Source organism: Scyliorhinus canicula, chromosome 18 (assembly GCF_902713615.1).
Source record: "Scyliorhinus canicula chromosome 18, sScyCan1.1, whole genome shotgun sequence".
In the NCBI taxonomy this organism is placed as follows: Eukaryota; Metazoa; Chordata; class Chondrichthyes; order Carcharhiniformes; family Scyliorhinidae; genus Scyliorhinus; species Scyliorhinus canicula.
The window spans coordinates 26,063,013-26,080,980 of NC_052163.1; the positions used below are offsets into that span (position 1 = coordinate 26,063,013).

At 44.6% G+C, this 17,968-nt stretch overlaps 1 protein-coding gene across 2 annotated transcripts in view; it reads left to right on the forward strand.

Annotated features, from left to right (window-relative positions):
* Positions 1–17,968, forward strand: part of slc38a10 (solute carrier family 38 member 10) — a 143,116-nt gene that overhangs the window by 43,907 nt on the left and 81,241 nt on the right. For both annotated transcript variants that reach the window (XM_038778263.1, XM_038778264.1), the window contains exon 10: positions 9,221–9,327. In XM_038778263.1, the coding sequence (XP_038634191.1) occupies positions 9,221–9,327 (107 nt within the window). The remainder of the gene's footprint in view (positions 1–9,220; positions 9,328–17,968) is intronic.

The following is a 17,968-nucleotide window of genomic DNA, read 5'->3' on the forward strand; positions in this document are numbered from 1 at the left end:
CAGTGTTTTACAGTAAGGGTGTGCGATTTGGAATGGTGTGCCCAGCATGATTGCTGATTACAATGGACTTAAATAATTACTTTTTCAACACACTGGGATGGCAGAAACCTTCATCATAGTGATGAAGCTGGGGCTGGATGGAGGAGGACTGTTTTAAAGGTGGGTGGTGCAGTGTACGCATGTCTCTTTTTGTTATGTTTGTGTTCAGTGGGTATTGGGGTGGTGAGAAGGGGGGTTGCAATGTTTCTTGAAGGGAAGAGAAGTTTGTTCGTTTTGGGGTTTGGGCAAGTTGGTGGGGGAGTGGGCCAGGAGGGTGGTGGTTGTTTTTGAGGGGGTATTGGCAGGGAACCTTGGATGGGGGGTGCTTTTCTAGCAGTAGGGAGGGGGTAACGAATGGGAGTGGTGTGGGGAGAGGCTATGACTCGGACCAGGTTAGGAGGGGCACAATGGTTCCAGTTGGTTGTTTGGTGGGGGATGGCAAAGTTTTGGCACCAGGCAGCCTGTGAGCCTGGAGGGGGATGGGAGGGAACTTAGTGAGCAGGGGATTTTCTTTGTCTCACCCTAGGGGCGGTGCTGGACTTCATTTTAGATGGGCCTGGAACCCAGGCATCTATTAGGCATATTGCATCATGGTGTGGGGATGGCTCACTTGAGGGATGGAGGGAGTATTGAGAAAGGGTTAGTCACCTGGACCGTGCATGGGTGTGCACGTGCGTGGAGGTGGGGCTATGAAGATGGCAAGAGTTTTTTTTCCCATTTCAAGGGTTTGGGGGCCAATGTGGTGTTCCTGCAAGAAACTCACTGGTTGCAGGACCAGACCAGGGTGCGGAAGGCCTGGGTGAGTCGGTTTTCTACTCGTGCCTTGATAGTAGGGCCCGGGGAGTGGCGATTCTGATCAGCAGAAGGGTTTATTTTCAGATGGAGACAGTTTCGGCCGATCGGAGGATTGTTACGTGATGGTTGTCGGTATACTGGAGGGGATGGCCATGGTGTTGGTGAACGTGTGTGTCCCGAATTGAGACGATGTTAAGTTTATGGGACGGTTGTTGGCTGCAATTCCAGATTGAGACACATCAATTGATTTTAGGGGTTTTATATTAATTGCGTGTTGGATCAGAAGTTGGATCGCCCCAGGCCAAGATTGCTGGCCCCTCCAGGGATGGCGAGGTGTTGGCTGTGTTCATGAAGGTGACAAGGGTAATGCACCCGGGGCGGGGGTAAGGAGTTTCAGTTTCCCGCCCTCTCTTCCTCGCCCCCTCTCTCCCTCGCCCCCTCTCTCCCTCGCCCCCCCCCCACCCCCACCCCAGTACTCGAGGATTGACGTTTTGTCATGCGTAGGACCCTGCTCCCGGGGGTTAAAAACGTGGAATATTCAGTGGTGGCTATTTCTGACCGCCCCGCAGTTGGATTTGAAGTTAGATGTGGGTCAGGTGCAGTACATGGGATGGAAACTGAATCTAGGACTGTTATCTGATATTGAGTTTTGCGAAAAGATTTCTAGGGCCATAAAGGAGAATGTTGACTTGAATGAGATGGCCTCCTACTTTGTGGGAGGCATTAAAGGCGGTCATTGGGGGGATATTTTCCTTGTACAAAGCATTCATAGACTGAGACACCAAGAAGGAGCATCCGGAGCTGGTAGACAAGATTCTAGGTGTAGGTCAGGAGTACTAGAAAACCTCCCGCCCAGGATATTGGTGCCCCTCTGGTTCAGATGCAACCCGTCCTGCTTGTACAGATCCCACCTTCCCCAGCATGCGCTCCAATTATCCAAATACCTGAAGCCCTCCCTCCTACACCATTCCTGCAGCCACGTGTTGAACTGTCCCCAGGTCAGGAGGAATTGCGCAGGAGTTGGGGGCACCACTGGGGTTGGAGGAGGTTCGCACTGCTTTTGGAAAGATGCAGACGAGGAAGGTGCTGGGGCCAGAGAGGTTCCCGGTAGAATTTTATAAGCAGTTCGAGGATCAGTTGGTCCTGTGGGTGGTGGGGATGTTTAATGATTCACTGGTGCGGAGCTCTAACCTGGATACATGGGGCAGGCGTTCATCTTCCTCTTGAAGAAGACGGTGCGTCGGACTGCCCGATTTTGTTGTTCAATGTGGATGCAAAGCTTTTGACTAAGGTCTTGGTGTCGAGTTTGGAGCCCTGTCTCCCAGAGGTAATTGGGGAGGATCAGACGGGCTTTGTGAAGGGCAGAAAACTGTCGTCGAACATGGAGCGGTGACTCAACATAGTTCTTATCCCGGCAGTGGAGCCGGAGATAATTGTGTCTCTGGACGCATAAAAAGCAGTTGATAGGGTTGGGTCGAGGTTTTTTTGGGGTTCTGGAGAAGTTTGGGTTGGGTCCTGGGTTTGTGTCATGAATGCGGTTCTTATATGAAGCTTCCAAAAGGTGATTTCTGAGTTTGTTAATACAGGTGCTTCCTGATTCTTCTACAAACCTGTATGTTGAAGACAGTTCTCCAAATGATTAGTGGAAATAGTTGGAAGGTTACATGTTATGCTAAAATGCACCCTTTTTCTTTATCCCTGATGCCATTTATCTCCTCATTTGAAAATCGATCAACCTGCCGTCCAAGCAAGATAGAAGGGGCTTGCTCATTTTTGAGAAAAATAACTTCACAATCTGCATCTATAGACTGAATTATGCTCCAGATATTGTGGTGTATTTTTCAGTCAGCCACTGAGGCATTTTGAGATGCTAACCCCAATCAGTTTTATCATTCTAAAAGCTGTGAGCTATGCTATGAGCACCCACATCACAGCAATGAAAGATTGCTATAATCTTGGCATATTTGTCCATGTGTTACGATCTCTGGAGATTGGCAACTTAAAAAGGAAATTAGCATGAAAGAGTGACATGACCAGATTTCACATTTTAAGACTTTCACTGTAACAAACTTTCTTTTTACCTACAGTCCCAAGACACAACCATCTCTTAAACTCATTTGTAACACCTAAGATTCAAGAGCACTATAGCATTGGATATTAACTTTAACATCCATTGTAAACTAGTATAAAGAATCATCAAAGAATCATCAAATCAATCTTCCCATGTAAGTGGAGTGCTTATAATGGAAATATGCACACTTTTACTGCATAATGCTCAGTCCAACAGCAAGTGGTTGCATTGATTACTGTGATGACTGTCATTTAATTTGGAGACCATTTAATAATAAAAGTTTAAATTATATAATTAATGATCTGCACGTAGCACATGTCCACACATCAAACCTCAATCATGCCTTGCTTTTATAGTGTACAAAATTATGATTGTCCAAAGGCAAAGCTATCTAATCTATTTGTGCTGTTGCTGTGAAGGTGAATGGATTTTGGGGAGTTCTCCTGATTCCTTTTTGAATTGTCCTGTGGGATCCTCATGTCTACTAGCCAAACAGAGTCAGCCTTGGTTAAATGTCTCATTTGACTGGTGTGGCACCCAAATAGTGCACTGAAGTGTCAGCCTAAAGTACAAAACCATCTTTGGAAAGGGACTTGAACCCAGAAGTTTCTGATGAAGAAATGAGAGTGCTACCGCTGAGCCGAGGCTGATGGGAACAATGTTAATTGCACATTAAAGCAGCTATTGCAGAGTAGTAGGAAAATTATATTGTAAAAATATTTTCTTGGGAACATTGCAATTGCATCCCTTTTTTGAACAAGGGTGTAACAATGATAAAGCCAGCAACAAACCAGTCTGTTTGACTTTATTGGTTGGGAAACCCCTTCAATTTGGGACTAAATCAATAATACCTTGGACAAGTGCAGGATAAGTAAGGAAAGCCAGCATGGATTCATTAAGCGACAATTGTAACTAACTTGCGGAGTTTTTGAAGAGTTAATGGAGAAGGATCATGGTGTGATCTATATGTATGTTCCAAAGGCATTTGATATATTGCCACACAACAAGACTTGTGAGCAAAATTCTAACTCTCGGGCTATGGTTTGCAGGGCATGATTTCAAAAGTTGCAAATGATGCAAAGAATGGAAATGTTGTCAGTTATGATGAGGATAGTCTTGAATTTAAAAGGACGTAGACATATTGGTGAATTGGACAGATCATTGGCTGGTGAAGCTAAATCTAGAGAACTGAGGTAATTCATTTGTGAAAAATATGGAGAGACAGTATAAAATAAAGGCAGAAGCTCAAACGGAGATGCAGGAACATAGGGGCCACAGCATATATGTACATAAGTCATTGTAGGTGGCAAGGCATGTTGAGAGAGCAGTTAATAAAGCATATAGTATCTTGGGCTTTAATGGGGCATTGAGTACAAGAGCAACGAGGCCATGTTGAACTTGTATAAAACTGTAGTTAGGCTGAATCTGGAGTACCGCGTCCTGTTCTGGCCATCCTACTTGAAATATATGAAGGCATTGGAGAGAGTGCAGAGGAGATTCATGCCACCAAGGTCATTGAATCCACCCCTGGTGGCATGGGGTGGATTTAATTGGAAAGCCCACACCGCCGCTGAGAAATACATTGCCGGGGATGGGGTGCAGTGTGGAAAATCGCCCAATGTCAAAAGATCCCAAGGAATTTTCAGAGGTCTAGGGAAATAAAAGGATGCCAAGCCAAAGCAAGATTGTTCCTTTTCTGTTTGCACAACAATTTCATGGCATGCTTGTTAAAATGTGACCAGTAGCAGCAGAAATTTATTATAGAGCTGAATGGAAAAATGAATATATGTTGAAAGGTCAGCAGTTGTTAAAGTTTGTAACACTAGCTTGTGTTTTTCTGCATACAGCCAAGGGGTTATACTGTTCATTGGTCTCGTTAAGTTCTTGAAATTTAGGAGCTACTGAATTGTTGCCTGGTAATCAATTCCACATTGTGGAAGTGACTGGGTACGTGTCTGTGAACATGAGAAAGAAACAGACTAGCTTGTCCATCCAGTCTACCCCAAGCAGACGTAATGCCCTAACTGTCATGATTTGCAATGCTCACTCCCACCAGTAATCATGTGACCTCCTGGGAGAACCTAATCAGATGCAAAACCCAAAGAAAATTTAGCGAGGAAAAAAAAGTCAGTACAGTTCCTTTTTGTCCACCTTGTGGAATCAAAGCTAGTGCAGCAGAGCACATTGACTTTATTTTACATTGCTTATTATTCCAGCTAGTTACTGTATACCATGATCCCTGCACCAACCAAGAGTTGGTCCAGCCCTATATGGGAACCATGGATTGAATCCACACCAGCTGATGCCTGGTTCCATAGGTTCATTGTTCTCAGGGGAGAAGGAGCTCCTCACAGCTAACCTAGTTTTACCCTTCTGCAACTTAAATGCATAAAACTGGCACTTCTTGACCTATCTCATTGAAATGATTATTTATGTGAACGCATTTATTATTTCCGGCACCTTTAGCAACATTGCTTTTAACCTCTTAACACCCCTAACAGAGCCTATGCTTTTTCTGAAGTAAGTAGACCTAATATTTGGAGCTTATCTGGGTAACTATGGTATTTTGAGAGACAATAATTTAATTTCTTTTCTGGACAGAAGACCTTTCCTTTTAAGCAAAATCAGATGTCTAGAAACTGGCCGTTTTGTGTCTCTGTCATGAAAATTGCTATTTGCAGTGATTGTGACACTAATTTCTGGTGTCTGTTAAGAATGCTTAAAAGAGCTTCCCCAGGATGGTCATAATGCTCTCACTCTTTCCAGCGAATCACTGTGTGTATTCATTTTTTGCAGTGGCTCACTGCAAAAACTCTGGAACTCTTAGTAATGATTTCAATGTGATGATCATATTTCACAGAATTCACTTCAGTGTGTATCAGTTTCTCATTATGCCGATGCCTTGGTTTACTTCTTTTTGTGTCTCAGATTCTACCACAATAGTCGCGGTATTCTTTCTCCTGAACACCCCTGTAATCTGCCTGCTTTACCATAATGTTCTTATCACATTTAGTTGATGTGATGCTCTTCTTTCCTGCCCTGTAATGTCTGTGACTGAGTGTGATAGCCTTGTTTTCATGTGGAAATCCATCATGACACTAGTTTTTCATAGTCTTGCAACTATACATTTGTTTCTCCCAGAGGCTTGGCACAATAATATAGATTCTACCATCAGCTTGTGTTGTTACAGCTCTCATTTCTTTGTAATTTTCCAGACCATTCTTATTCCTTGTAGGGATTTGCTGCGACAGTTATTTCCTCACATGGATTCATTGCAATGCATGAGATGCTCTTGTTTCACACAATGACCTATAAACATTGACTGGTGACCTCAATAAATTCAAGACTTCATTAGGTTGTACCTAAACCTATAGGTGATTTCCTCATAGAATTTAAATTTATCAAGTTCTTTAGTTTGTGTGTTTAACAATGTAAGCTAAATGTTACAGTAAATTTGCATTATTGCAAAATTCACCATTTATAGTATATATTGGAAATGGTCGGAATGGATATTGTGCTTTCAGTGTGTTATGAGACATAAATGTTGTTCATTGTCTCTGCTGTAGAACAGTAATATGACAAATCTATACATCTTTGGCCAGCTCAACCACTTTGGAAGGGTTTACATACAATATAAAGATATTTTGAGTTTGTTTCAAATGCAGAATAATCTCAAAAAATACTATTTTTAAAAAGTCATTTTTTTCTAACCATTTGGGAAGAGCAAAGGATCCATAGCTTATCTATGGGTAAGCTGGAAGCAGTGATGGATCAGCATTTATCTAGGGTACGGAGAAATAGTTACCCAATGACCTTGAAATGCGTCTACGAGGAATTGGCCGTGTTTTGCGCCTACTTCAGTTGACATTTGTGGGTCTTGAGGGGAAGGGCAGAATGCCTACAGTGCCACTCAGCAGAATGATGCATTGAATTACATGGAACATGGCTGAAATTGAGTATTCCCTGCCTTATTTGCAATGTCTCATGTAATCTGCCAATATATTTTACATGAAATGGCAAAACTGCTAACCTCCAGCAAATTGTTGCAGCAATGCACAGAGCTAGGACAGGTTTTATTACCTATGTGAGAGTAATGTTTAATCACTTTCTGTTTCCTAACTCTAACCGTTGAGTGACACTATTGAGTTTCATTTTTATGTTCACATGGGCAAATATTGAAGAAGCAGTAACAAAATTATTCATGGTGGTGGCAGCAGCTGGCTGCTGCAGTGATTTAAAATCTGTACTGGGTTTGAATTCGACCATTGAGCTAGCTGTAAAGATGAATCTGTAGCCCACTTTTGCATGCTGCTCTTTGCTGATATCAGCCACAGATGCGTGGTCAACTTCTGCACCTTTAAAATGGCACGTGCTCTAACTCTCCATGATGTCTATCGACTCTTCAGTGTTTCTACTATCAGTTTGTGTGTCTACCAACCATTTTTGGATAAATTACAATTCCCTTCAGTTAAACATTTGGAAGATGGAAGCCATCACCTTTGTCTCCTGTCACAAACTCTGTACGTTTTCCATGTCTGGGATTGAAATAGACTGTTTACAAACTCTGTCTGTTTCAACTGCAAGCTGTAGTTCCAACCCCATAACCTCAGGCCTCTGGTTGCTGTCTGTGTGGAGTTTGCACTTTCTCCCCGTTTCTGCATGGATTTCCTCCGGGTGCTCCGGTTTCCTCTTACGATCCAGGGATGTGTAGGTTGGGTGGATTGGCCACGCTAAATTGCCCCTTAGTGTCCAACGGTTAGGTGGGGTTACGGGGTTAGGGTGGAGGCATTGGTTTAAGTAGAGTGCTCTTTCCAAGGGCCAGTGCAGACTTGATAGGCCGAATGGCCTCTTTCTGCACTGTAAATTCTATGATTCTATAACCCTCCATCACAACAATCGCCAATTTCAACTTCCACAACCGAGCCTGCCTTTGTCCCATCTTTCCCCAACTATTTTTGAAACCTTCATCTGTGCCTTTGTCACATCAGGACTTGACTGTTCTAATGATGACTTTGCTAGACCCCATGCTTCACCCTCTGAATGTGGGCTTTACCAATGTGTTTACTGACCAATGGCTCCAATTTGTAAATATTCAATACCTTCTTCTCTTCGCCCTTCCCTGTCAGCAACCCTAAAAGTGCAATACCAATTGTCACCGTCTGATGAAACTGCTTTATCTCTCTGCTGGTTGGAAGAGTCATACGTTAAATCGACTTAGAAGCAGAAAAGCAGCTGTCCAGCCAGCACAGATCCACGACTCACAACTGGTTGGCACAATTTAGCACAAGTTGCCACTCGTGCTCAAGAATGATGTGAAGATAGATGATTTGAGAATTAGATGTGTCACCGTTGTGTAGTGAGCAGTGCTCCCTTAAGGTTGGCTTATAAGAGACAGATGTGTCAGTATAGAAAGAGGCTGTGCCATGCCACAGTGTGTTTTAATACTGATATGAACACTAAATGTTTCATGACACCATTTACCTTGAGACAATTATGTCAGCTGAAGAAAAAAATACAGTGGAGAAAAATGGCAATACTAAAACCCTAAGTTCAGATGACTAGTCTTTCTAAACTAATTATACGTAGCTTACAGAAATTGTTTAAAGTGGCAGTAAATCAATATTACAGCTGAATAAACTTTTTGTGGGAGTAAAAGTCTTTGATCTTTTTCATTGCAAGATACAATGCGGAATAGCTTGAGAATTATTTGATGTGTCTACCTCAGATGGTCCCACTGCATCTCGATTCATTTGTGACGGGGTTATTGTTTTGCAGTTAATGATATTGATGACATTTTTCTGTTGTGCATGTGAAAGTCAGTGGAAGATTATTGTATGAGTTCTATTGATGGAAGGAACGGTTAGTGGAAGATGCATGACAATTTCAGGAAAGCCATTTTGTGCTATTGAACGCTCAGATTCAAATTAACTTCTTACCAGTTTAGTATGGTTAGCAACTAGTTTAAGTAATTGATCAGTGGCCTCATTCATGGGCAAGCTGATACTCATATGGTAAGGGAACTATGCAGATAAAGTTGATATACTTCCCATTTAAACTAACGTTACTGATTTTTAAAATTTGTTTGTCGAACTTGTCTAGCTTATTGGCAGGGCAATTTGAATATATCAGTCAAAAGGTAGAACAACCACAATTGTGGACAACAATGTGCTTGTAGTTCAGAATATTAAATATTAATTTCAGTCATAAAATCTATGAATTCAAAAGGGCAGGCTGTATTTGTTGTTGCATTTACATTAAATCAGAGAGGATGATCCATTTTTTATATTCTAACACTTATTGTTCCTCTTCTTTCAGTGGAAACGATTCTTGGATTTACGGGAGCCACCATGGGGAGTCTTATCTGTTTTGTTTGCCCAGCGCTTATCTACAGGAAAATCCAGAAGAATGGTTTCATTTCACAGGTTAGTTTCCGAATGTGTAAAAGAAGCACAAAGCCATTATACTTCTGCCCTCTAAATTTGAATTATAAGGATAACTTCTGCCTCACATTCACATTTTAATTTTGTAGTCCCTAAAATCTCTCTTCCTTTCTGAAGTTAGTGGTGGGGAAAATCATGTTAAATCCTAATGCAATACCAGAGGGGTTGTAGGTTTTGCTTGCATCCACATTGTTGTAAAGTTTTCATTTTGATTGCTACTTCTGTCCTTTTTATGGGATATCAGTTAAACATAAGGTACATATGTATTTATAATACAGCAGAATTTAGCCCCCTCAATTCTGTTTGAAAAATAAAGTACCTCACTTACATCCTGAATAATACCAGAATGTTTTACTCTGTCTGAACTCCCACTCTGTGGCCTCCACATGCCTGCAGACTTCAATCTTTCGAAGCAGCAAGTACCTAACTTCTTCCTTATCTAACTTCCTACAAAAGATATTTTTAAATTTATATTTAAAATCCATTACCTCCCGTTCAGGTTAGTTTCTGACAAAGGATTTTTGTCATTAGAAATACAGTATTGTATATAGTAAATCACCTGATTTCCTGATCAGAATAAAGATTTGTGTGATCATTCATAGTTAGGCAGCTAAACTATTTTTTTTCTCCTAGTGAACCAAGTTCTGCAGTAGCGCATTGTTCCCTTGTGACAAAGGGGAAATTGAAGAAAAATAATTAATTTTTTCCAATTTAGGGGCAATTTAATGTGGCCAATACACCTATCCTGCACATCTTTTGGGCTGTGGGGGTCAGACACACGCAGACAGTGACCCAGAGCCGGGATCGAACCCGGTTCATCGGCGCCGTGAGGCATCAGTGCCAACCACTGTGCCACCATGCCGCCTGTGATAAAGAGGAAATAGAAGGTTTGTCCCTCCATTGCAAATACGTCCTTCTGTTGGGTGATCATGGAACGGCATTTCAGCATTGGTCTGCCCTGCTTCGCAGAAGGAGAATATGAGAAACTGGACTACCTTTGCAGTAGGAGTTGAGGAACACCTAGAGATAAAAATAGTTTTAAATGGAAAAAGTGCTGTGCAATTTTATTATCAGTCGAGCTATGTAAGCCCAATGGTAGTTGCCAAAGGCAATTTTAGTCGAGATGACAAAACGGCAATGAAAGATAACTGGTATTATTATTTCATTTGCAATAGCTTGAATTACATCAGTGTCATACTAGATTTATACGTACAGAATTTTTCTGGTTTAATTGTCCTAAGGCAATTGCAACCAGAAATTCTCTCCTAAGCAGCTATTTTGGTTGTCCCAAATGATGCAGCTGCAGCGCCTTGAGGACTGAATTTCACTGACAGCTTTTAAAATAAATGCATGCATTTAATCACATGACAGTAAAAATAAAAGTCTTGGGACGTTTAAATTATCAAATAGAGTTGGGGAAAGAGAATGAACCCTAGAATGTTCATTTACGTTGTAATTATTTTCCCCCTCTCCTTTGGGGTAGAGTTTGCAGTACTTAAAATTAAGCTCGGTACTCTTAAAGGTGAAGCAACAAAATGGAAATTATTTGAACAGTTGACTGCGACAGAAGTTGATGTATAGATAGTATCCAATAACATTCTCCAGCTGCCCTCAACGGCTGAACATCTTGCCTGATAGTGTTCGTGGTTAGTGCAACTTTGCTTATTTTCTTGGTAATTTGTTCTCCTCCAACTTTTTCCTTTTGCATAAGAAATATAATATTGCAATGCAGATTTTAACATGTTGCAAAGGCTTGCTTAGGTTCTTGTGGAATTAAAGCCATGTGGTAATGTATGTTATTCTTTGTTTTAATTACGCTGAAACTTGTTTAAAAATGTTGAATGAGCTGCTTTCTTGATGGTTGAGGCCAAACCAACCAACAAATAAAAAAAGCACGTTGTTTTTAAAAAAATATTCTATATTAGCGTGTTGATGTGGGAGCACATCTTATAAATAGAACAAAATAAGAAAAGATTGTCTTTGATCTAGTCACTTAAACTATACAGTCTGAATAACGTTTATGGTAAGCCAGCTGGCTATATTTTCTTCGTGGCCGGATCTTTGCTTGGCAAGCGAGATGTTTAAATTAAAGACATTTTTTTGTTTTTCTACGAGTAGAAAGATTTAATTGCCTGGTCAACAGGTTTGCAATTACAGATGGAATGGGCAGGAGGGTAGTCCACATAACTTTGAACATTAGTTAGGAATTCCTTCTTTTAAACTAACCAATTTCTCTATCCAAAGTGACTAGATGCAAACTCACTAAATCCTTTGCTATACCACTGGTTCTGAAATGATGCTGTCTTTCTAGAAAAGGATACATTTGTATTCCACTGCTCTCTTGAACTGGCTACAGCATGTTTCTCTCTCTTCCCCCCCCCCCCCCACTAGTTTAGATAGGAGGATGATTTGCCATGTTTTCTGATTGGGCTCCAATGTGCTTATGGATAACTGGTGAGGGAAGGAGTAGAGTTTGGTTGTAACATCACACATTCAAATAGTTTGACATCATTGCCAAAGTTCATGCACCAACAGTGAAGATTTAGCAGCATACCAGAGGATGACCGGTGTTTCTGGAACCACAGTGCAACAAGGAGAGGTGGAGAGAAAGTTGTAAAAAGTAGGGAGCAAAGAAAGAAGGAACCTGCATTAATGCAATGCCTTTTCATGTTTTGCTTTTTAATGTAAGTAGAAAAATGTGACCGCTAACTTGCACACTGCAAGGCCTCAAAAATGTGTTTTTTGGAGGTTTTGGTTGAGGGGTAAACAATTCTTGCCTTTTTTGCTTGCTATAAATATGGCAGTCAATAAGGTTGCCTTTTATTTAGATAGTGATATGATATGCTCTGAGTCGCCAGGTATCAAATGATACCACCACAAGGTTCAATCAGATATCGATCAAAGAGCCAAACAACCAGTTAGTTAGTTCAAGATCAATGGTACTTTATTTACACACAAGATTTAAAAAAAAAAATAATTTTTATTAAAATTTTTACAAAATATAAACATCTCAACTCTATTAACAAAACAACCGCGGTAACACCCCAGGAAGAATACCCACCCAACTTCAAAAGCAACTACAAACAAAAGAAAAAAAAAACAAAAGAACATACAAACCACAAAAGGGAAAGAGATAACACCCGCCACATCCCACAAACCCATGTACACGGTTCTCCCTCCCAGCGATCCAAACACCCCCCCCCCCCCCCCCCCCCGGTTGCTGCTGCTGCCGGCCTATTTCCCTACTGTTTCGCCAAGAAGTCCAGGAAAGGCTGCCACCGCCTAAAGAACCCTTGTACTGATCCCCTCAGGGCAAATTTCACCTTCTCCAATTTAATGAACCCCGCCATATCATTGATCCAGGCCTCCACGCTTGGGGGCCTCTCAACCTTCCATTGGAGCAAGATCCTCCGCCGGGCTACTAGGGATGCAAAGGCCAGAACACCGGCCTCTTTCGCCTCCTGCACTCCAGGCTCCACTGCAACCCCAAAAATTGCGAGTCCCCAGCCTGGCTTGACCCTGGATCCCACCACCCTCGACACCGTCCTTGCTATCCCCTTCCAAAACTCCCCCAACGCTGGGCACGCCCAAAACATATGGACGTGGTTCGCTGGGCTCCCCGAGCACCTAGCACACCTGTCCTCGCCCCCAAAAAACCTACTCATCCTCGTTCCAGTCATGTGGGCCCTATGCAGCACCTTGACCTGTATGAGGCTAAGCCTCGCACAGGAAGAGGAGGAATTCACTCTTTCCAGGGCATCCTCCCACGTCCCCTCCTCAATCTCCTCACCCAGGTCCTCTTCCCATTTACCCTTCAGTTCCTCCACTGAGGCCTCATCTACCTCCTGCATCACCCGATATATGTCCGAAATCCTCCCTCCTCCAACCCACACCCCCGAGAGCAACCGATCCCGCACCCCTCGTGGGGGCAGCAAGGGGAACCCCTCCACCTGCTGCCTGGCAAACGCCCTCACCTGCATGTACCTAAACATGTTCCCCGGGGGGAGCCCAAACTTCCCCTCTAACTCCCCCAAGTTCGCGAACCTCCCCTCCACAAACAGGTCCCTCGACCTCCTAACCCCTACCCTGTGCCAGCCCAGAAATCCACCAGCAATGCTCCCTGGGACAAACCAATGGTTCCCCCGTATCGGGGCCTCCATCGAGCCCCCCACTTCTCCCCTATGTCATCTCCATTGCCCCCAAATTTTGAGGGTAGCCGCCACCACCGGGCGCGTGGTATACCTCGTTGGAGGGAGCGGCAACGGCGCCGTTACCACGCCTCCTGGCTCGCGCCCACACATGACGCCACCTCCATCCTCTTCCATGCTGCCCCTTTCTCGTCCATTACCCACTTACGCACCATCGCTGCGTTGGCAGCCCAATAGTACCCACAGAGGTTGGGCAACGCCAGCTCCCCCCATCCCTGCCCCGTTCCAGGAACACTCTTCTCACCCTCGGAGCCCTATGCGCCCACACAAATCCCGTGATACTCCTGTTGACCCTCCTAAAAAAGGCCTTCGGGATAAGGATGGGGAGGCACTGGAAACCCCCAAACGATTAGCATTTTAATGGCCCATCTGCTAAGACAAAGGATTGATACTCAGGTAACCGATACCAGTCCAGACATTTCGGCGCCACTCCCTTTACTCAGGAAGCATAAACAGCAAGGTCATTGACCGCTTAGGGCACGTCCAGCCATCAAGGCTCCCTTCTCCTTATTGGCTCAGATCGAAGGCAGTGATTGAGAACTGCCCAATTAATTAGGTCCAAACCCAAAGACCACCCAGAAGAGCGCAAAACCCCCAAGGATAAAGAGAAACACTGCCATGTGTTCAATCTCTTTTGGACCTGGCGCTCCGGCAACATCCATTTCCAATCGCAGCACCACGACCAGAAGCAAGTTCAAGTTCAACGCTCGCTACGAGACGGATGAGCCCAACTGAGCAGCAGTTACTTCTCCAGACCCAGTAGATCCAGATTCGAACAAAGGCCACTGTTCCTCTGACCTAAGCCAGGTGCCTGAAGTCAAGTACAGGTTGTCATAATTTTTAGGTGTAGTTTAGCTCGTAGTGTTTATGTTGCATATGTAAGTTAATCTTGTGTGTAAATGGACTTCCGGTGGCGGCAATGAGGAGCTAACCCGCTCATTCGGCAGCTCCCGCTGAAAACGGACTTTGGGGCTCATTTCAGGGCCCCCAACGGAGCTGTGTCGGCAAATCCCGACGTGGGAAGAGGACAGAAGTAGACCCCAACGGTCTGGATTCCTGCTCACGAATATACATGCAGGCTCTGTGCCTGCTTGAATCTTACGTTGGCCACATTTCCCTTTAGGCTTTGCAAACATCCATGTTTCTTGTTGTAAGTGGCCATCCCAGATGGCTATGTAATGGCCTGGACACTGACAGAATTTCCTACTTTTATAATCCTTCTGAACTGGTTTATACATAATGATAGCCTCGTGGTTATGATACTGGTCAAGTCCTGAGATCACGAGTTGAAATTCTACAATACCCAGTTAAGAAACGGAATTTGTGGACCAGCACCAGAATGTTGCTGGATTGCTTTAAAAGCTCAATTGGCTCACTGCTGTCCCTCTTGGAAGGGAGCATGCCAATCCTGCCTCATTCATAGGGTATGGGATGGGTGTCTTTGGCTAGATCAGTTTTTTAAAATGTTTTTTTTGAGTTTTTGGTAAACAAAACAAAAATATAAATATGAACAAACAGTGGAAGTTCAAACAAGAAAATATAAGAAGTAAAACTATTATGCATCGATCGACTTTGACTATTTACATAGATACATCACTGTTTCCCCTCCCTGTTCTTTTATTCCTTCCTTACAGTGTTTGCAGTGGCGTTTGTGGTCCCCTGCGTTGCGTTTCCCACCGGTTTTCCTTTTGCTTTTCTTCCCTTTGGTTCAGGCTGTTGCTGCACTGCCTGTGTCTCCTGGTTCTTTTGTTGGGCTTGGTTCCCCTGATATCCAACTCCCCTGCTCACTGTGTCGTGGCTACTCATAGAACATAGACATAGAACAGTACAGCACAGAACAGGCCCTTTGGCCCTCGATGTTGTGCCGAGCAATGATCACCCTACTTAAACCCACGTAACCCGTATACCCGTAACCCAACAATCCCCCCATTAACCTTACACTACGGGCAATTTAGCATGGCCAATCCACCTAACCCGCACATCTTTGGACTGTGGGAGGAAACCGGAGCACCCGGAGGAAACCCACGCACACACAGGGAGGACGTGCAGACTCCACACAGACAGTGACCCAGCCGGGAATCGAACCTGGGACCCTGGAGCTGTGAAGCATTGATGCTAACCACCATGCTACCGTGAGGCCCCTGATCTTTGGATTCCTAGTTGTTGGCTGCAAACAGGTGTTGGAATAACCGAGTGAATGACTCCCACATTTTGTGGAAGCCTTCTTTCGACCCTCTGATGGGAAATTTAATTTTCTCCATTGGAGAAATCTGGCAGGTCGGATAGGCAGTCTGCAGATTTGGGTGGTGCCGCTGACCGCCAGCTGAGCAGGATTCTCCGGCAGGCGATTAGGGAGGCAAGGGCGTCTCGATTAGGGAGGCAAGGGCGTCTGCCCTCCTCACCGTAAAGAGATCTGGCTGTTCTGATACCCCGAAGACTGCCATTCTTGGGCATGTCTCCACCCTCATCCTCACCACTTTGAACATTGCCTCAAAGAAGGCTGTCCAGAACCCAGCAAGTCTGAGGCAAGACCAGAACATGTGGGCATGGTTGACCGAGCCTCCCTGGCACTGTTCGCATCCGTCCTCCACCTCCAGGAAAACCTGCTCACTCGGGTTCTGGTTAAGTGGGCTCTGTGTATCACTTTTAGCTTCATTAGCTTAGCTTTGCGCACGTGGAGGTGGAGTTGACCCTGTGCAGTGTTTCACTCCAGAGTCCCCATGCTATTTCAAACCCCTAGTCCTCCTTCCACTTCTCCCAAGTCTTGCCCAGTGGGGTATTGGGCCGCACATGTCACCACTGTTCTATTTCCCTAAGATGTCCGCGTCCAGTCAGTGATTGTCATGGCGGTCATGGGTACGTCCTGGTTTCCTTTCGTGGGAGGTTTTTGAGTTGTAGGTACCCAAGCCCCCCCCACCGGTCAGCTGGAATCTTTCTGCCAACTCTTCGAGCATTGTTGACCTGTTGTTGGTGTAATATCCCCACCCCCGTTTTGTCTCTACCTTTTGAAGGTGACGTCCATAGTCGCTGGCGTGAACTGGTGGTTGTTGCAGATGGGGGCTTTATTGGACGTTTCAGTTAGCCCGAAATGCTGTTGCAGTTGGTTCCATGACTGGAGTGCTGCTACCACCACTGGGCTTGTTGAATATTATTAAGTGGTGATGGAGGTGCATCCTGGCTGGGGCCCTCAAGAAACTCCCTCTGCAGGAGCCCTCCTCCATAAGCACCCTCTCGGTTTCTGGCTCCTTTATCCATCCCTTTACTCTCTCTCTGGTCGCTGTCCAGTGGTAATATTGCAGGTTTGGGAGAGCCATGCCACCCATGGACCCCCCCCCCCCCCCCCCCCCCATACAAACAGCATAATCAGTTTGTCCAGTGAATTGAAAAAGGGCTTGGGGATGGATCTAAACCGGAAGAGGAACCTGGGCAGTACGTACATTTTGATCTTCTGCACCCTCTCTGCAGGTCCTTTTTAACTTCCTCCGTCTGGTCAGGTTCCACTTGTCGAGTCATGAGCAATTTGGGACCCCAGGTAACGGAATTTGTGTCTGTTTAAACAACAGCCCCTCCAGCTCTGCCCCTCCCCCTTGCAGTTTCACCGGTAAGATCTCGCTTTTGCTCAGGTTAAGTTTGTAGCCCAAGAAGGTTCCAAACTCTTTCAAGACCGCCATGATTTGCTTCGCGGGCCCGAGGTGTAGAGGTGCAGGTCATCTGCATAGAGACACTGAGCTCTCTGTCTCCTCGATGGATCCCATTTCAATTCTTTGCCCCTGTAAATGCGACTGCTACTAATTCGATCGCTAGGGCAAATAGAGCTGCTCCAGTGAGGTACTTCCATTCGACTCTGTCAAAGGCCTTTTCAGCATCCAGGGAGACGATCACCTCGGGTGTTCTCTCCTCGGATGGGGTCATAATCACATTCAGGCGCCTGATGTTCGAAGTTAGCTGTCTACCCTTGACAAAGCCCGTCTGGTCTTCTGCAACCACCTCTTGTTTGCAGTCCTCCAGCCTTTTGGCTCGGATCTTGGCCAGTATTTTTGCATCTACATTTAGCAGCGGAATGGATCTGTAGAAACCGCTGCTAATTTGTCTCTGTCCCTGATTTGTGGTATTTCTCTGTGGCTGCCTGCTTTCTCAGCTGGTGATCCAGCAAGTTGCTAGCCTTGTCTCCGCAGTCGTACAAGGTCCCCCGTTCCTCGTGTAGTTGGTGTACTGCTTTCTTTGTGGAGAGCAGATCAAAGTCCACTGTAGCTTCTCCATGAATCCTGGTGCTCGCTACATTCCTAGTGTTGTGGCCCACCACCTGGGGATTGTTGCACTTCCTCCTGTTGCCCGAACTCTGGGCACCCTGTCTGCCATTTCCCTCACCTTCCCCTGTGCTTAGCTGTACTTGATCATCCTTCCCTCTTACCGCT